Source organism: Ambystoma mexicanum, chromosome 3q (genome assembly GCF_040938575.1).
Source record: "Ambystoma mexicanum isolate Mex_15411 chromosome 3q, UKY_AmexF1_1, whole genome shotgun sequence".
In the NCBI taxonomy this organism is placed as follows: Eukaryota; Metazoa; Chordata; class Amphibia; order Caudata; family Ambystomatidae; genus Ambystoma; species Ambystoma mexicanum.
Window position 1 is genome coordinate 63,530,292 of NC_090926.1, and position 20,978 is coordinate 63,551,269.

At 47.4% G+C, this 20,978-nt stretch overlaps 1 protein-coding gene across 2 annotated transcripts in view; it reads right to left on the minus strand.

The window, feature by feature from the left end:
• LOC138582116 (zinc finger protein 154-like) overlaps positions 1-5,287 on the minus strand; it is a 282,557-nt gene extending 277,270 nt beyond the window's left edge. For both annotated transcript variants that reach the window (XM_069653101.1, XM_069653099.1), the window contains exon 1: positions 5,140-5,287. In XM_069653101.1, the coding sequence (XP_069509202.1) occupies positions 5,140-5,163 (24 nt within the window). In that variant the 5' untranslated portion in view covers positions 5,164-5,287. The remainder of the gene's footprint in view (positions 1-5,139) is intronic.
• Positions 5,288-20,978: the final 15,691 nt, after the last annotated feature.

A 20,978-nucleotide genomic window follows, 5' to 3' on the forward strand; every position in this document is an offset into this window, starting at 1 on the left:
CACAACTGGGATGGAGTTCCAGGATTTTGGAGCAAGGACCAGCAAGCTGCTACCCCCCGCCTTAGTAAGTTCAAAACATGGGATTCTGAGTTATGACAAGTTGTTCGATCTCTGGGTTCTTGAAGAGGAGTTGGGTGTAACTGTGTTACTGCATCCATTCCACTTACGTGACTCATTCCTCTCGCGCTCCAATAACGTTCATTTACCCATTTCCAGTTCTGAGAAACGTACCCACCAGCATTAGCAGAAACCCAGTATTCCCAGGGCCGGCCCGAGGCATGGGCAGTCTGTGCGGGTTGCCACGGGCCCTGCTGTCAGGAGAGCCCACAGACACTAGTGCCTGCCTTTGCCTCGACTACACCACATATCTTTATTTTCAACAGGGGCTGTGCTGCTTCCATGTAAATACTTGCATTTCTGTTTGTCCGAGGGAGGCCACGGTGTCACACTTAGGCCCTGACTCTCTAGAGACAAATACCCGCTCCCAGCAGCCCATCAGATGCTGCGGCCCCATAATTACTGCTCATTACTTTATTTCTTCTAGCAGAGTTTTTAAAGTAGTAGTGATTTATAAGTCATAGCTCAATTAAGGGACCATTGTTTTGGACAAGGCGTTAACGTTTCTGTGTTAAGAAATGCAAAGGGACATTTTTACTCCAAAAGAACACACAAAGCATCAGTTAGCTACCTGAATCTACACCCTCCTCCAAACCAATGAAAATATATCACACTAAACAGTTTTCAACTAAATATTTTATTTTAGAAGTTTATGTTAAAGAAACCAAAAGTGTTTATTTTTGGTAGAATGTAATATTTTCATCACATTGTTGTATTGTGCTCGGGAATGCGTGCAAGAATGTTGGTGTGCCTGAGAGAATGTTTAGCCGTGAGTGTAGGAATTTCTGTAGTGAAGGTTCCACTGTTTGATAGAGCCCCAGCCTGGGTGATGGGACCCAGTGGTTCATACTGTGATTTTAATGGATCTTAAACAAACTGGAATAAAGCTTACTTATGGAACCTGCCAGATGTGTCCAAGGAACTTACTTTCTAAACTCGTGACGAGGCAGTCTTTCTTCAAGTAAAGAAAAAGAACCTGCGTGGCAAAAGAGTAAGGATTAAGGTGACCAGTCTGCTGCAGGGGTGCAGAAAAGGAGAGAGGAACCACTGCCCCCACACACCTAATTCCAATCACCCAGGGCGAAGTAGAATGGGAGAGCATGGGCCATGTAAGTACTTCATGGTGAATGAAAAGGGGGTAGTTCTGCGTCATTGGCTGATCCCATGCTAAGAAGAGGGAGAGATATACCCTGTTAGCGACTGAGTGTCAACGAGAGATGTTGAAGTGGCAGAGCACAGGGTGTAGAGAGGAGCCCAGTAAACGAAGCATCCATGTATACAGAGCTGTGGGCCATTAAGGATTCCAGGGAGAGGAAGAAAACCCCTGTGCAGAAGAAACTAGGGGTTCCTAGGCAAACCCTAGAGCAGAAGGCGCTATGGGTGAAGCAAAAGAGGCAGGGCACAGTAAAAGTGCTTGCGCAGACATCGTGCAAAAATAATGAAACCTGGGCTTCCGTGATTAATGCTGCTGGATATCCATTGAGGATGTCGTCCATGAATCAAGTTTACTTACCGGATTCTGGTGTGGAGGTTATCGTGCGGGGCATCCAGGGGAGCATGTGGTGCGGTGGCTGTGCATTTTTCCCGGTAGTTGAACTTGGGGAAGTGGTCTAGAGAAAGTGCCGGGGGCATGACAGCACTGTGGTGAGCTGTTGCAGAGTTCGGCTCCTGGACCAGTCTAGAGTGGTGACTTAATAACGGATGACAGGGGTTTGGTAAAGGTTTGTATTCGGGACTTCTCTCCACAATTACAGTTATTGCTGTCGTTGACGGCATGTAAGGAGTGTGTGGAGGAAAGGACCCTCCAAGGTGAGGATGTGCGACCTCTGCACTCATTGGTACGAGCCAAATACGGGAAGTAAGTTGACAGAGACGGAATAAACATACAACGCAGAGGAGTGTGCGTTGTGGGAGCGGAGTGCGCTGGGATATGTCTGCGTTCGAAGGCCCTTGCAGTCGGATGCAAAGTAGAAAAGAGTAGAGGATGTTTGCGATTTTGTTTGCAGCGTTGATGGGGTGAAGGAAGAGAAACCCTTTACTTAGCGGGTCAGTTCATACACAAATGATCTCCAAGCCAGGTACTGTTCCGGAATCCAAGGTTTTCAGTGCAGCGCTGTGCTATGCTACCATGGCATACAGATATTTCAGCGTATGAGTGGTGCTGTGGTGACAAAGAGGAAGAAAGACTAGCAGTGTGCGTTATACACACTGCCCAATGAACAACTTATACCCTTTGAGTAGCATTTATAAGTTCCATACTGTGGTTTGGGGGGAGTTAAAGTGGAGTTGTTAAGTTGGTATGTTGGGAAAAGTATATGCTGTCCGTGACAATAAGTTGTTACATGTGCGTTACGTAGAAAAGCATTTGTTTAAGCCCGGCAAGCGTTTTTGTTGGCAGCTGAATCGTTAGATGTTGTGGATATTTTAATTAACTTTTGAGAGGAATTTTTGCTTTATGGTTGCTGGTTTTGATCAGAAAGAACGTGGACTTTTAGGTTGCTGGTGCTAGATGGACTTTCGGATTCTACCCTCACAGTGTCAATTGGGGTAATCCTTAAGGTGGGAAGGTGCGTTAGGAAATGTTGGTGTTAAGTGAAAATGTAAGGGACTAATGCATTTTTTTAAATTTACAGATTTAGAGCTGATCACAGCTATGGAGTTTTAGCTTGTGGATTGGGTAAATGCAAGGGAGTAACGCATTTTGAGAATCTACAGGTCTACAGCTGGGTTAAGCTATGGACTTTTAGGATGTTGACCTTATTACAATTAAAAGACAGGGAATTGAGATCCTTTCAGTAAAGGTGTGTCAGTTAAGAGTATTGTTAGTCAAGAGAGGTTTTTAGTTTTGGATTTTTAGGGCAATGTCAAAATGTAAAATGTCATTGTGCAAGTATTTTAGAGTATTATTGAAGATGTTTGTATGCGGAATGTATGGTATGGGACTTCCGCTTTGTGAAGGGGGTTACTGGTTTGTAGCAACACCACGCCAAGTGTGAGCATGGTATGGAGGGGGACCTCTCCTACGGTGTGAGGAGTGGTCACTGGTACCTTTGGACCTCGCCCTTTGGTAATGGCTGGGTTTTAATTGAAGAGAGGAATGGGTCAGATATGAAGATGAATAGGGATGCCTTCCCATATTCATGTGACGAGGAGACGTAGAGTATGGGCAGAAAGGGGGGACACCTTCCGTCGTGGTCAGTGGCTGATGTTGAAGGCAGAGCCAGTGCGTTAGGGGGACGCCCTCTGCCTTATTTTTGAGTTGAATCTCTCATAAAAAAGGGTGCTCTGTATGAGTGTTCCCTGTGATTCCCTCCTGTGGATTTGTGTGTGTGAAGAAGGAAGATGTGTTGTATTGTGCTTGGTGTGCCTGAGAGAATGTTTAGCTAGGAGAGTAGGAATGCCTGTATTGAAGGTTCCACTGCCTGTCAGTTGGAGAGCCCCAGCCTGGGTGATGGGGCCCAGTGTTTCATACTTGTCATCTTAATGGATCATAACGAAACTGGAATAAAGCTTACTTTGGGACCTGACAGATGTGTCCAAGGAACCTACTTTTTACACACATCATATATGAAGCATGCATTTGTCAAACATTGAAACACAAATGACCTTTTAATATGAGCCGTAAATCCTGAAAGTACATTTAAAAAAAACTCAAAAGGGCCAATTTTTGCCTTAGCTAAATTGCATTGTGGTATTTTTAGTCGCCCATTCAAGATGGGGAGAATAATGTCACAATTGAACACCTTTTGCCTGACATATTTCTATAATGATTTACCTTACTATGGTGTGAACACTGTTCAAGTCAGCTTTATAAAACAGAATATTGTTGAAAGCTAAACAAAGGGGAATTACAGAACGGTCTTAAATCCCGGGTTCACCACTTAACCAACTCCAGTGGAAATCCTTTTAACTCACTATGCCTTATCTGCCAAAATTAGTAGTCTACATGATTCAGCTCACACTGCCTGCTACTTCAAAAAAAACACTGCAATCCTGATATTGCCACATAGGTAATTTTTAACAGTGCCAATTCATATACTGGACGCCTCAGTGTATTTGTCTCCTAATCATGGCAACGTGGTTTTAATTTAAATTCCAATGATACGTTTGCGTATTAAAGAGTCATTCTGTGGTATAATTTTCTGTAATATCACAGGTGTCACATTTTTTGCCACAAGAGGGACCATGTATATTTTGCCGTCCAGAGCCCTGCAAATCCTAAATCCGCATTCATGAAAGCTCACGCGGGTACCCAATCTACCCATGCTCACCCCAGCACCTTACCACTAACCCAACTTCATCCCAGCATATCTACAAACCACTCCAGCCCGCTATGATATGATATGGTATTTGTAACGCGCCTATACACAAGTTTTTCAAGGCACAACGAGGCAAGGAAGGGGAGCACAGAGGGAGGGCAGAGACAACGATCTTACTGGGCCAAGTGACATTGAGATTGCACAAGTGCAGGGGAGAGCAGGAGGGGGAAAAGTGCCAGGGGGAATGGGAGGGGGCAGTGCTGAACATGGGATAAAAACAATAACATGAAGTGAGGCCAGCAGGTGCAAGGGTAAGTGCAGACAGCAGGTGCCCAAAAGTGCAGGTAGGGTACTGTAGGGTTACAGATACAGACCCACGTGCAAGGGTTGCCAGGAGGCAGAGCGGGTGTGCAACTGGGCGGGCAGGGACCTGGGCCCGAATCAGAGGGTAGCCAGGCGACCAGTGAAGTATCAGACAGGAAATCAGCAGGGGAGAGGAAGAGAGAATGTAACACCTGACAGGTTAAGTACAAGAGCATATGATGCAAATATAAACTAGAACCCAAATTGAGGACTTCCGTCAAATCCTGGTTTCAAAAGGAAGGAAAAGAAATGCAAATTTGGCACCTATCCAGTAATTAACTGACCTTTGTTGACACCCCCTAAGTTTTGACACGGGCCTAGTTGCTACCGATCAGAAGCGACAGTCTAAAGAGATTCAGAAGCTTATCATCATACATACTCCCTCAACCACACGACTCACCTTATCTGGATCCAGCTCTGCCATGCTGCGGCAGAATGTAACAGATTTGAGACCAAACAGCAAGTATTATGGGAAGAGCCGGTTGCCACCTAAAATCTGATCAGCTGGACCACAGTTAAAGATTAAGCTAGAAAGAAGTTCCCATTAGATAAACGGACCTAGCAACGCACCCTCGTCACGTGACTTAGACGTTACATTGCTTTAACAAACGTTCAAGCGTTTCCTGTAATCTGCCTACTTCATTTATACCTTCATTTGACAATTTATAAATACTATTTATCATTTATGTTGTTGCGAGGTTTTAGCAGGAGCACAGTAAACAGTGCTTTCTGTTCGCGGTTTTCTGTGCCCAGACCCGACAGGCATCCTTGGAAATTTGTCAGAGAAGAAATTTGCCACAGCTATACTTCTCTACCGGAATAACCCTTGAAACGAAATACGTCAATGATGACTGCAGAGTGAATGAAACTATCAGGAGAGGTGTTTTGTTAACAGAAGAAGAGGTTTCCAATTGATCGTACTGGCCACAAATAAGAGCTCAGTCGTTTCAGATGTGGGGGTTTGTGCTGGAGTAATGAGCCTGGGATGAAAATAATGTTATTTTTCTGGCGAAAGCTTTGCCCTGCATTTTCGAAAAAGTGTCATGCGTCAAGTACATTATCATTTTGAGTGGGCATTATTGACCTCTATGGTAAAATCATACCCCTGCACCAGGCATAGCTTTCAACCATTTATGTCGCAAAGGCGGGTGAAAACACCCGATTTTATTTTTGGCGGGTGAGGGGCCCATTGAAACGAATGGGCGTGAAGGTGGCTTGGCGGGTGAGTCAGCTGTTTACAAGGCGGGTGACACCCGCCAAAAGCGTGTGAGTTGGGAGCTATGGCACCAGGCACTTAAAAAACTCTGAACAACCCTACATCGATTGGAACCTGATATTGATGCTATAAAAAAATGCTTAAAGATTTTTCTTTTTATATTTAACACAACTATTTGTTCTAAGTGATCCAGGGCTAGCCACAGTGCAGCCCCAGCAGTTTCCATGAAGTGGCCCTGAGTCAGGGGCTCTTCTGGGTAACCTCAATGTCCCCCATTACATAGCTCTCAACCTTTTCTGACACCAAGGCGGGTGAAAACATCCGATTTTTTGGGGGGTGGGGTGAGAGGCCATTGAAGTGAATGGGCGTATAGGGGGCTTGGCAAGTGAGACATCCGATTGCAAGGTGGGTGATTTTGTCACAAATCAATCTTGTGTATTATATTTATAAACTAAAACATACTGGGCCTCATGACGAGTCCGGCGGTAACCTGCTGGTTTTTCCAGCTCGGTTACCGCCGGACTCGTATTGCCATTCCACCTCTGTGACTCCCGGAATTACCGGGGCATTACAACCCTGATGACCCGGGAATCCTGGAGGCGGAATTCGGTAAATCCCCATTCCCATTGAGTCCCATAGAACTTAATCAGAATGGGGACCATGGAAACACCAGCACCATCTCGTGATGGTGCCAGTGTTTCGACACCTCTGCCTGCAGGACTCGAGATCACCCGGTATGGAAACAACAGTGGCGGCGGGTTTAACGCCACCGTTATTTCCATACCGGGTGACTCGTAATGAGGCCCACTGTCTCACATGAGGCTAAATAAACAACATAGAAAGTGGAAACTTATCAGTGCTCTCTTCTGTACCCACAGCCCACTGAGCCTGTGTGAGATATGCACCAGTGTCTGTGGCTCGAAGGCGGGTGAAACAGATGAGCTGGCGGGTGGGCAGGTGTCTGGATGCTTTTGGTGGGTGAGACCCGCCAAAAGCGGGTGAGGAGAGCTATGCCATTAGCCATAGCCTGCGTTGTAGCATGTGTGTGTGAGCACGGTAGAAGGAGTGTGGTCATGGCAATCGCGTCTAAATAAATGTCTCCCCTCGAAATCCGATCTGTGGAGTGAGGAGGATAAGCTCACTGCTGGCAGGGGGTCAGCACCACAGTTATGCAAATGATGGCGGGCTCAGCGTGTCTCTCCTGTTCTGCAAATAGCCTGCCCGTGTTTAATAGATTATTCAGTGTTCAAACCAAATTCCAATGAGCTAAACACGTTCTTTTACTAGTTTAAATGAAGCACGTTTCACCCACACATGAACCATATAATCTGTAGTTTCTGGAACAATGAAAAACATCAATCTTGATATGAGAACAACACACCTGTTACGTGTCACTGCCCCTTTAAGGGAAAGACACGTGGAGTAGGGGAGGAGAGAGGCAAGGGAGGAGTTAGGACAGGACGTCCTCACTTCATAGTTTATGTTAAAAAAAGAAACGTTAATTGTTATACTCCAGTGTCGCGTCCTTCATTTTACGTTCGCCCATTCCGGGCAACAACTGGCGATGAGGCTGATCCAGCAGACCGGAGCTTTCATTGCAGGTGGGTGATCCGACCACGCTGTCGTCTTGCTATTGGTGGGTGACCCCCACCGAGCCACACCATCCACCCAAGCTTGTACGCTCCGCACACGTTCCACATATGCTCCAGCGATCCTGCAACACTCAGGCCCATGCCCAATCCCGGGCATGCGAGCTGCATACTGCAAGGCATCCCTCATTCCGATGCTCCACAAGGGGAGCGAGGCACATATATATTTCATGCCATCCGTGTGGCAATCCGCCAGAGTTTTTCTCTGTTGGACAGCACGCCCACATGCGAGAAACACGTGCTTGAAGCACGGCATACGCTTCAGCTCAGTGAGACCACACAGCATCTTCTGTGCCCCTCCTCATCATACAGCCCCACATGCCGGCCACCTCATTTCCAAAACGGCACACTACATGGGTCCCAGGCCCACACCAGAGAGAGAGGCAACAAAGAAAAAGACAAAAAAAAAGATAATTACACTGTGAGTCCCATACGCTCCACCACAGAGAGACTGACATTTGGCCCAGGGAACGTCAACAGTTAGTGCGCAACGGCCAGCACCAACATACACGTGCAGCACACTGAAGCAGCAACCACTGAACACCCCTCACACGCCAAGAGAAAGCCCTCAACAACAGTGAAGCAACTACCCCACCAGGGCCTCATACCTCAACAGCCACACCAGCCACAATAAGCAATCAAGGGACTCCACCCCCAATACCCAGGTCCAAGACAGTCCTGTTGTGCATTGCGCTCCCATTCACGATAACCCCTCAGGCAGACAAAGGCCAGAGGTGGGTCGAATGGATGGAAGACTTTAACCATTTAGTGAAAGCGGCATGGGAGGAGTGTTCGCTCAACCTACATGACATGTGACATGTTTATCAACCTGATCGGCAGTGAGATAAAGATTATCGTCAAAACAATTTCACAAGGAGACCAGCCTGATTTCCCTGCGGTCATTGCTGCTTCAAACAGGAAACTCGTAATTGAACCTAACCGAGACTACGAGAGGTATATGTTCAACCCATGCACACAGAGAGTAGAAGAAACTGTCAATGAATTAATCACCCACATTCGAGTCAAGGACACTCACTGTCAATTCAATGCATTCTCTTTGGACAAAGCAATACGGCTACGTGTCAACTGGTAAAGAAGCCCCTGTTGATTGATGAGGTGAGTGAGCAAGCGAGAATTTTTGAGAGGGACAACGCGCAAGCAGCTTCCATGACGGGTACCCCTGTCACGAAGCAGGGCAGCACTGAGCTGCTCATCTCAGCAGTCCAGGCGGCAACCTAGCGGCCAGGAGATAGAGGGACTGCATCAAACAGGACATCCAGTCAGTTTGGACCCAGACCGCAGAGGCAGTGGTACTGGCATGGAATGGCTTTCCCACACTCGGGTTTGTTTCGCCCTCTCGCAAAGATGTGATAACTGCGGGAGGGAAGGCCATTTCCAATCCTTCTGTAGGGAAGGGAGACCATCCCCTACTCCGAGAATGAAAACAACCACAGAACTGGATGTATGGACGCACACTGCAAGCCCAAGCTTACCAGAACAGGTTCTACAATCCTGGTCAACGACGATATGTCAGAGCGGTAGAGGAATACCACCCACCTGACTACACACAGGACTACGGGTACTATGATCAGCCCCCCCCCCAAGTGGAGGATGAGTATGATGAACCCCCACACACCTATCAAGACTACGAGGCCCAACAACAGCCCACCTCCTATCATGGGAGTGTCAACTATGACCAATCGTACTGGGATGAATATGTCAACCTCATCCAGGATAACAGAGAAGCGAGAAAGGCACAGAGAATACCATTTAAGATTGGGAACAGGCAGTTTTGTTTCCAGTTGACTCTAGCACCACAGTTAACATTATGGGGGAGCATGAATTCCTGCAAATTACTGAGAGTCCGATGCTGGAGAAGAAGTACTCAAGGATTTTTCAATGGGACGCGACGTCCCCCCTGTACGCCATCAGACACTTCAAGCGCCAACTCATGCACAGGGGTCTATCGATGGACACCACCATCCACGTGTTTAGGAGCCCAACGAAAGGCAGGCGTCTCCTCAGCTACCATACAGCGTTGTGTTTAGGCCTCATGGACATTCACTTTCGCGAAGGTGATGTGATCCACTCGACAGCAAGCGGAAGTGACAAGGCAAGCACAGTGGGTGCAATCAACAAGGGCACCACGGGGGGGGGCGTGGCCAGCTGGCACTCGATGTTGACGTGATCCCGGAGCCGCCAGCCACATCCTGAAATATCCTGTAAATCTGGAGGAGTATAATCCTGGAAAAATCCCTCATAGATGGCGGGAGACTAACAGAACCATAAACTGGACTCGCGATAAAAACCGAAGCATAGGACGCAAGATATCTGTGTCCAAAAAGTGATAGGATCGGCACCAAGACGAAAACAAAATGGCCGGCGGCGGTGCAAACTAAAACTACGAGCGCCGCCTCCCACGGATGCTGGAGAGCAACAGTCTGTATGCAATAGACTGTGACCTAGCCCAAAGACCCGATCGAATCACCCTCGCTCGGGGAAGGAGCATGGCTCGATTCTGGTGCTCGCCAGAGAGCGGATCGAGGAAGGGAGAGGAAGGAAGAAGTGCCTCTCCCCTCCCCCCGTGGCCCTTGTTGGGCTGTCCCTTCTTGTCGAGCGATCTCCCGACTCCCCCAGCGCCTACAAGCTGCCGTGCCACAGCGGACTTGAATTCGCTCAGCGAGCCACACACGGCAGACCGAGAAAGGTGCGGGCGCTCCGGCTCCCGTAGAGCGCCCGCTGACCTGCTACAGCGTCCGACGCGGTGAGGAGGAGAGCCTGGGAGGCAGCGCAGGAGGCGTCCGGTAAGGAGAGGGGCAGGTGGGTAAAGACTACCTGAAACGCAGAACCACATCAAGCGACACTGCAACTGGGTGTCCGCCTGCCCGCCCCTACACCCCCCCCGCTATCATCTCCCGAGCCACACTGCCAAGAACGCATGAAAGGGAATCCACGCGCTGGGAGTCCCCAAAGCCCCGTGAACGAACAGGGGAGAACTGCCCGTTCCACCTAGTACCCTGGGAGGCGAGAACCAGGAGCATGCTGCAAGTAGATAAGCGCCCAAATCTACACAAGCAACATCTTGCATAACGCACTCAAGTCCCCATAAAAACAGCCCAGTGACAGTGGCGGAAAGGAGTATCCCCCTGGAAGGGCAGCACAACATTCTCGAGCAGAAAGAGCACTCCCTGGAGGACCAGAATTTAAGGTGGAGGATTCTAGCGCCAGAACTGGTGGCCCAATCCAACTATTGAATTGCAATCCCTGGACAACAAGACACAGAGTGATAAACCACTAACGGGAGTCCACCTAACACACTGTGCAAACAACGACGTGTGCCTCAGGATACAGCAAAAGGACCCAATAGGTTCCCATAAGACAAGATCAAGTGCAGTGGGGTTCAAATAGAGAAGTGTACCACTTGAACAACACTGACAGCACATCACGCTGAAATTGCACTAGAATGAGACAGCAACGCTGCGGTGCTGAGGAGAGACACTTCTGAACCACTGGACTGTCCATATACTGCCAACACTGTAACGCAAACTAATCTTACATCCCAATCTGCCCCTCGGCAACCCATATATCAATACCTTACAGGGAGCAAGTGCACAACACCAGACATGGGCAAAGAAAGGACCAAGAAAGCTGCCACCCAGAGCACAATGGAGCAATATACAACATCGACCCCTACACCCCTACGGGACAAAATAAAACTGATGAACCGGTAGATCCTGAAGAGACGTGATGAACGCCATCTCCAATTCACATACCTTCATGGAAGTCAAAATGGATAGCATCAATACAGAAGTCTCCCTAATGCGCCACGACCTTCAGAAACTGTTGTCTCGAACAGGGGAGGCAGAAACACGTATATCTGTGGCGAAAGATGAAATAAGAGACATTGGTCTACAAATGAGCACTGCACTAGAGCGCATCAAAGCATTGGAGGAGCGGTTGGAAGAAGGAGAAGGCCGGTCGAGAAGAAATAACATCCAAATCCTTGGCCTGCCCGATAAAGCAGAGGAACCCTGCATGGAGCTGTTCCTCGAACAATGGCTCGCTGATCTATTCGCTCCCAAATCCTTCTCAAAATTCTTTTCAATCGAGCGTGCTCACCGGATCCCGACTGGTAGACCAATCCCTGGAGCACCACCACGAACAGTAATAGCCAAGATCTTAAATTACAGAGATCGAGATGCGGTGCTCCACATGGCCAGGACGAAAGGCACCATGACATATAATGGCTCTAAAATAGCTTTCTTCCCTGACTTCACTAGAGAAGTACAAAAGGCGAGGCAATCATTTGACCCTCTTAAGAGGCGCCTACAGGGGTTGAACGTGAAATATGGCCTGTTATTCCCGGCACAGATGAAAATCTACCACAATGGCACAACAGTGCACTTCACAGACCCTAAAGAGGTGTGGAACTGGGCAGAAAACAACTTAGAAGGTGACTGGGGCCCACGGAGACGGCAAGAAAATCGGAGAAACAGACCTCGGCCGAACAGACCACTAATTGACCCGCCACAACAAGAACTGGAAGACATACCGCAGATTGGAAATTAATAAACACAAACACCAGACAGGTGCATGGAAAAGCACACCATAAGTGAATAACCAGACACACCAGTCAGAAACGAGCATCTCACAAGAACGGTTGGTGGCCAAGATAAGTCACACCACATACCCCCCGCCCCATTAGATCGCAAAAAGTAAAGAAGATAACTCACAAGCAGTCATCGTGGCACCTTCAAACCACGGTGCCGAGAGGAAACGCTTAGGTCTCCACTTTGGCATCTCCAACGCCACAGTGATAGGAAACACCCAAAGTTAACACTGTTTGATTAAAGTTTGATTGTGTGGGCGACAGATGCTTCAGTTGGGGATGGAGTATAGGGAGGGGGGAGTTTTGGGACTTGATCACGTTATTTGTTGGCAGCAGGAATGGCACGGCTCGAGCATGCACGTTGTACAGGAAAGATACCAGGGCACTCTAAACAGCAGCAGTACAAGACTCCTCATCTAAACTGCGATCACTGGCTCATATAACCACATACGACAGGGAATGAGTACAATCGGAGCAAACGCTAAAAAGCTCACTCTCATTACATGGAATGTGAATGGCCTGGGAAACAGCTTCAAGAGAAGACTGGTAACACAATAGCTGAACTGACATAACCCGGATATAGTGCTACTCACCGAGACACATCTGGCCAGCACAAGGTGCCAATTCTTTAAGAGAACCAAATACTGCACAGCTGTACATGCAGGCTTCTCCATGGGATCGAGAGGAGTGTTGATACTAATAAATAAAAGAATCCCAATCGAAATATCCAGCATAACCCAAGATACCGGAGGAAGATTCGTCCTTATACAAGGAACACTGTGGAACCAAACCATTGCCATACTGTCAGTCTATGCTCCCCCAGCCCTCATAATGACCTTACTCGACGACATCACACCGATTATAGCTAACAATACTGCGGATATACTAATAATAGGTGGAGACTTCAACGAGGTGATGGATGTAAATGTGGACCGCACACACATAAGGGGGAGAAGCCCAGCGATACCGACCAAACCCGCCACCTTCGCAATGGCAATGGGGCTGAAGGATGCATGGAGAGACCTCCAACCGACAGAAAGACAATATTCGTCCCACTCAGGTGCACATGAGTTATCTAGATTGGACTATTTCTTCCTCCCCGGCGAAACTATACACAAGGTAATCGATGCAACTCTGCAGCCCCGAGGCATATTAGACCACTCTCCGCTAATGATCCTCCTTGAAACAGACAGACCCCGGCCCCCACCAACATGGCGCCTAAATACTTACTATCTAGGATTTCCAGAGCTGATAGAAAAGATCCAGGAAGCTACCGCTTCATACTTTGAGTTAAATCAAGACTCGACAAATGATGAGAGAATCATATGGGAAGCATAAAAGGCAACCTTGAGAGGTGAAATACTGAGCTGGACAGCAGCACACAAAAAAGTGCATAGAAAAGAGGTCGAGGACGCTGAGACAGAGGTACAAAATGCCAAAACGCAGTACATAAACACAGGTGCATCCGATGACAACAGAGCTCTGCAAGCGGCACAAAAGAAACTATATAACATCACACTCACCTGCGCGAAACATGCACACAGAGCCATACGCACCCGACTATATGAGACTGGAGATAAAGCCAGCAAAATGTTAGCGTGGTTGGAGAAGAGAGAGGAGGGACATCGCCAAGTGCGAAGCATAAGCACCACAAATGCAGAACAGATCTCGACTGACCCAGGCATTGCCGAATGCTTTGCAGCGTACTATGAGACACTATATGCTCCCCCGACGGCTCCGATCGATCCCAGCATACTAGATACACTCACTATCCCACAGCTAGACGACACGCAAAAAATTAGTCTAGAAACAGAAATCACAGAAGAAGAACTGACAACAGCCCTATCCCAACTCCAAAATGGAAAAACCCCAGGACCCAATGGCTTCCCAGTAGAGACGTGGAAAAAGATCGGCAGCGGAGAAATAATATCCCATATGCACAAAATGTTCCTGTACTCTAAAGAAAGAGGAATTCTTCCCCCATATCTAAGAAAGGCTACTATAGTGGTGATACATAAGGAAGGCAAACCGCCAGATGCATGCAGCTCCTATAGGCCGATACCACTTATTAACATAGAAGCAAAAATATTTGCCAAAGCATTAGCCAATAGGCTCCCCACAGTAATTAACATGCTTATTCACCCAGACCAATGCGGCTTCATGCCACAGAGATCCACACGGATGAACATTCATAGGCTCCATGCCGCGATAGAAAAGACACCAACATTACAAGAATCACTAGCACTCCTTACGATTGACTTTGAAAAAGCCTTTTATTCGGTCCACTGGAAAGCGCTATGGAACATTATGCATAGAATGGGACTGGGCGACCAATTCATAGGTTCGGTCAAACTATTATACAATGCCTCGACAGCTGAGATAAGGGTGAATGGATGGACCTCACCCAGTGTTAAACTGGGCAAGGGAACCAGGCAAGGTAGCCCCCTCTCGGCAATGCTATTTGCACTGGCAATTGAACCCCTTGCAATAATGCTGAGAGGATCCCAGTTGTGGAAAGGGTTCCAATGGGCACATGACTGGGAAGACAGAATCTCCCTTTATGCTGACGACCTATTGATTTACCTGAGTGATCCGTCAATATCTGCAGACATACTACTGGGCAGCCCAAATGCCAATAGTAAATGACATCCTTCATAATAACCCTGAACTACCACACATCAGAGCGGATAGTCAGGCAAGACAAGGGCTCACGCCACTTGAGACTCTCTACCAGAGCACGACACGCCCGATCCCCAACACAACTATAGCACATAGAACGCAAATTTGGATAGATGCACACAAGCATCTAGGCTGGGAGGGGAAGGTCACACTGGCTCAGCCGTTATGCCGGAATAGGCACCTACCGGAGCTTGGCAAACTTCCGAAATGGGCGAACTGTGAGGTAGCCGGGATAGCGAGACTAGAAGAGGTAATGCAAAATGGCGAGATAGTATCATTCCAGACCCTTAGAGACGAATTTGAATTACCCTCCACAGAACACTTCCACTACAGACAAATGCAACATGCACTTACCACATGTGAAATAGACCTACTGAATATACCAGAGTGCACACCAATTGAGAGGAACATTGTGGTGGAGCGCATTGATAACAAAATAACCTCTATAATGTACAATGCAATAACCTCATTCGCGACAGCGGAACTCACTGATCTGAAAGCAAAATGGGAAAGAGATCTGGGACCAATACAACCGGAAGACTGGACGAAAGCACTCATGTTTCCAAGAGAAATTGCCATATTGTCTAGAATCAGACTGATTCAACTTAAAATCCTTCACAGGGTATATTACCCAAGAGAGGCCTTACATCAGTGGGGGAGAGCAACGGACCCCAACTGTCTAAGATGCCAACAGGCGAGAGGGACCTTCTTCCATATCCTATGGGAGTGCCCACAAATCCAGAACTTTTGGCAAAAATGCTTTAATAAACTATCATCGGTCATTGGCCAAGTAATTCCAATGGACCCCAAACTGCTATTACTTGGGATAGATGAAGACATGGACATATCCTGATTCGAAAAACTCATGCTGGCAACGACCACAGGGCTTGCAAAAAGGAATCTGGCCCAACTGTGGGGCTCTCCCGCAACCCCACAATGCGAACAGTGGATATCAGATGTAGATATGTGTGTGTTAATGGAAACAAGAGTATACAGCACCAGAGGATGCCCAGGAAAAGCACGTAAGATCTGGCAGAAATGGGAAGATGCATAAAGACCCTGATGATAGACTGCTGTGAATATCCCTGAGACCCGCCTGCATTAGGTGCAAACTGAAAAGCCCATCGAACTAATATATAAAGAACTATTCAAAATGTGTATGGGGAGCCGTGCATCAAGAATGTTTGTATGCCCGATTGTTGTGATCGTATTAAAGGATAGTTCCGGGACTTTTTTTTTATTGTCCCTACGGGTCGGCCATGTGTTTGTAAGCATAAATCGGTAGATCGTAGGAAACTTTCCTATGGACCTTACCCGACTTTTCGCCCATTATCGCACTCGAAATCAGCCTCCATTTTGTGATAATCCTATCATTTCGCCCCATCGACCTGGCTCACCTGCCTTTGCGGCACTAAATCAAATCCCCCGCCCCTGAGCCTGACATCAGCAGACGCGTACTGCCCATTTCAAGCACGTCTCGTGTCAACAATCGCTGCGCCTCAGCTATTGACGTGTTGCCATGGAAATGGCAGGACGCCTCTTTCCCCAATAAGTATAAACAGACCGTTTCACAACATACAGCAGCAGATTTTCGATTCCATTCCTCTCTCTGTGTTACTTTGAGTATTCTGTGACTCGTTTCAGTGCTCTGGTCAGCTACCTTCGCCGCTTGTAGCCCGTGTGAACACCTGTACCATCTCTGTAAATTATTTTACTATCTTTACCGCACAATGGCCACAATAATGCCGTATATGTACGAGCCCGAGTACACCGAGGAGGAACTACTGGAAAGGCAAGCACGCGAAAACGATGGGGATTCGGACGGCAGTTGGGAGGACCAGTCAACGGATGAAGAGCCTGGACCATGTCGCATGGACGGCGTCTCCACCTGGTGCACGTGCAATCGGTGCGAGCTAATGCCAACTGAGGAGGAGAACTGCTGCTGCCGTGAAAATTCCGGGTGCTTGGCCTACATTTCGGAAAGCGAGCAAAGTCTGCAGGAAGGCGAGCAAAGTCCGCAATGCATCACCGAGCTGCCAGAGTTCAGGGAAGCCTGCCTCTCACGGACAGTGTTGAGGATGATGATGGTGCTTATGCACGAACTTCGTGGCACTGTTCGTCCGCGTAATCCGAGTAACGAGTAAGTATACTCTGTTTGTGATGTCAGTGATGCCACCACTATTTCATGGTCGTCTCCCACATATAAAATTACATTTACATATCATTCGAACGCATGTAAATTGGTTCCATATAGTGCATTTTCTAGATATAATTTTTTTCTAAGAAAAATGACATGTGTTACCTGAATCGACATTGATAAGAAAGTTTGGTCAGTTTAATACAGTTTGCATCTTTTTTTTTCACAGGTGGTACAGGCTGGTGGCCTATCGTTGCTTCACTTGGTGGCTTCACGGGAGGCTCGGACACCGCGTTCGGAGAGTAATACCTGCCTGTGCGGTACTTGCCATTAGACAACATTTCCCCAGTGACAGTGGACAATACCGCGGATTTTCCCTCGATGTGCTGCAACCTCAACTTTACAATGTGTAATGTTTATTATTTATGTTTAATTAAAATCTAAAATAAAGCCCAACATATATTTTAACAATGGTTGTTTTGATTTTTTAAATGAATCTAGTGTGTCTCCGTTGAATAGCCTTCCAGTGCCTTGTCTTGTCACACCACATGTCTCCGGCCAGCATCCTCCCTCACGCTGGCCGCACACCTTCAATCCACATAACCGTTGAACCCATATATGCAGCAGTCATACATATATTATTTTGTGGGTTGGCATCAAGCGTTGGCAATAAAAAGCTGTTGGATTTTATTGATACAAAACATGGTTATAGGTAAATAATAAATATGGTTGATCATAATAAATCCTCTTTTTGGGCACCGGGTACAGAGATGACCGCCATATATTCTCCTGGGAGGGTGAGGTATTTATAAACTCACCCCCCTGCCTTCCATGTAGTAGATCCTGCAGCCATCCTCTTACATTCAGTTAGATGGCCTCTCCTTGGTGAGGCCCTGCGGCAAACGGGTCTTGTCTGCACGACCACCGCCCCAATCCACCCCCCGCCCTATCAAAGGCAGTTCGCACCAGGGTACTTGCGCTGCTGGCAAGTGGAGCTGTCAGGGAGCGATAAAGGCCAAGAGGTGCCAAAGACCATGTACACTTCAAAGTGGTCTATAGAGCATGGGTTGTTGTTCCCATGTCTACCTCCAGACCCCGTGTCTCCTGCCAAGCATCCCCCTCACGATGGACGCCCCCCTGCAATCCACATAAGTGTGTCTCCATTCACAAGTCTTCCTGTGTCTTGTCTGCACGACCACCGCCCCGATCCACCCCCCGCCCTATCAAAGGCAGTTCGCACCAGGGTACTTGCGCTGCTGGCAAGTGGAGCTGTCAGGGAGCGATAAAGGCCAAGAGGTGCCAAAGACCATGTACACTTCAAAGTGGTCTATAGAGCATGGGTTGTTGTTCCCATGTCTACCTCCAGACCCCGTGTCTCCTGCCAAGCATCCCCCCTCACGATGGACGCCCCCCTGCAATCCGCATAATGCCACAACATATACACGTCATTCATTCACAAACACACCCCTGTTTCGAATTCTTTATAACCCACTTCATATTTCTAATGAGAACTTCTTTGCGCTTTGCTAGTCAACCCGTGAAGGTGCTGGTTATCTGCTCTTCGTCTCTGTGAACTTCCGTGACCACTTTGAGCAAACTCGTCAGTTTGCAACCTGTGAACTGCTCCCTGTTCTACGACAAGAAACTACTCTGATCCCTGCATCTAACTGTTTGTTCGTCAAGGTAAGTCCATGTACCATAATCATTTTGCGTCCAATTTTTTAATTTATATCTATTTGCTAGTAGTCATCAAATTGCATCCATGTTTTCTTTTCGTTCACGACAGTACATGCAAGGAACTAGTCACATGTTCTGAGTTTAGTCAAATTACTTTTTCTATTTTTTGAAAGTTATTGAAATACTTATCCGCATGTGAATAACGTGTATAGTTCCAAGAACCAAAACGGACCTTGCATTGAACCTTTTATGTGTCATTTAATGTTTTAACACATTGGTATTCATAGAGAATTGTGGCATATTGTTTTCTACCGCGCACTATCTTGAGGAGAAACATCTGCTTTTACTGAAGCACCTCAAAACCTTCCTCTTTGCTTCTGCTTTCTCTCTCCCTCTCCCCTGCTACAACTGGTCCACTGTCTGCGACCTCAGTCCTGGGCCCTTCCACTCTCCACCTGCACTGCCTCCCTGTCAACCCCTGCACTGGGGGACTGTCTCAGTATCCTACAGCCCCCCCTTCCCAGCACTTGTTCTGCACTTACCTTGCACTTGCCACCAGCTGGCCCTATTTATTTATTATTTTATGCTACTTACCTTGTACTCCACTCCCCCCCCTCCATGCCTCGCCACGCCTTTAAACACTTGTGTACACCCAGTAGCGCTGTCCTCGCTATGAAATGAATAATTTTAATAAGGATCTGATGGTGAGACTAATTTCATTTTTTATGTTTTTAGGTACATCATTCACTACTGTCTGTGTCACGAGTACCAGACACCGGCGGACGGCTTCTACAGCCGCCAGTTGCTTCTCCGCGTGAACAACGTTACCACCCTGACCATTTTATGGGACGATCGCCAAGTACAAGTATGCCCTTACGCGGTACTAACGGTTAGATGCAACATACCTACCGTTGTGGTGGCCTAGTGCCTCGTTGTTGGAACAGCCATGCGATTATCAGTGCGACCGAAGAGCTTATTTTTATCGTAAACCAACACCCTGTGTACTGCACACGAACATCGCTTCCCTCAAGACGAACTAATTTGGATCGAGAGCAAAGAAAAATGCAAATCGCTGAATATTCTCTAAACATTTGATGTCCAATAAACGTACTTTGCCAAATGTACAATCTTGCCGTTTGCTTTTAAACCACGGTTTCACATTCCGAATTGTGGCGCTGTATTGTGAGATGCTCTAAGACCCTGTGTACAGCAAAGGACCATCGCGTTCCTCAATACGAACTTTTTGGAACGTGAGCAAATAAAAATGCAAATCGCTGAATATTCTCTAAACATTTGATGTCAAATAAATGTACTTTACCACATTTACAATCTTGCGGTTTGATTTCAAAGTACAGTTTCATATTCCGAATTGTGGCGCGCTGTATTGTGAGCTGATCTGTGTTGATTTCCGGGGTCTGTGTGGAGTCGCGTAGAAGACGCCTGGGCGCGTTTGCCTACGCAGCTCAGTCACGTCACGGATAGAGGCGGGGAATATGAATGTTTTGATAAAGTCTGTTTCAGGGGCGGGGGATTTGATTTAGTGCCGCAAAGGCAGGTGAGCCAGGTCGATGGGGCGAAATGATAGGATTATCACAAAATGGAGGCTGATTTCGAGTGCGATAATGGGCGAAAAGTCGGGTAAGGTCCATAGGAAAGTTTCCTACGATCTACCGATTTATGCTTACAAACACATGGCCGACCCGTAGGGACAATAAAAAAAAAGTCCCGGAACTATCCTTTAATTATGTTTAAGTTGCATGCTTCATAAAATCAATAAAATGTGTTATCAAAACAAAAAAACAAGGGCTCCACTGGCACAAATATCATCTCCAGGGAAGAGATCCTGGCAAGGTTTCCCCACATATGCACAGGACTCGGGAAGTTCAAGAGAGCCCCTTTTAACTGCACATAGACCTGGCCGTCAGGCCCGTCCCAAAACATCCCAGAAGGGTGGGTTTCATCTCCAAGAGGCCATCTCCTGAGAACTAAATCAGCTACTCGATGACGGCATCATTGAGCCAGCAACGGGCCCTAACCCCATGAGTGTCCCTTCTGATTAATGTACCCAAGGAAGTTTGAAGATTGCGTTTGTGTGTGGACATGAGGATGGCGAACACTGCCATACAGAGAGAGCAACACCCTGGGCTGTGCATAGAGGACATGATAGTCCAGCTCAACAAGTCTGGTGTTCTTGGAGCTTGACTTAATTCAAGGGTACCACCAGCTAGAACTGCACCCCGACTCATGGGGCATCACAACTTTTGCCACCCAT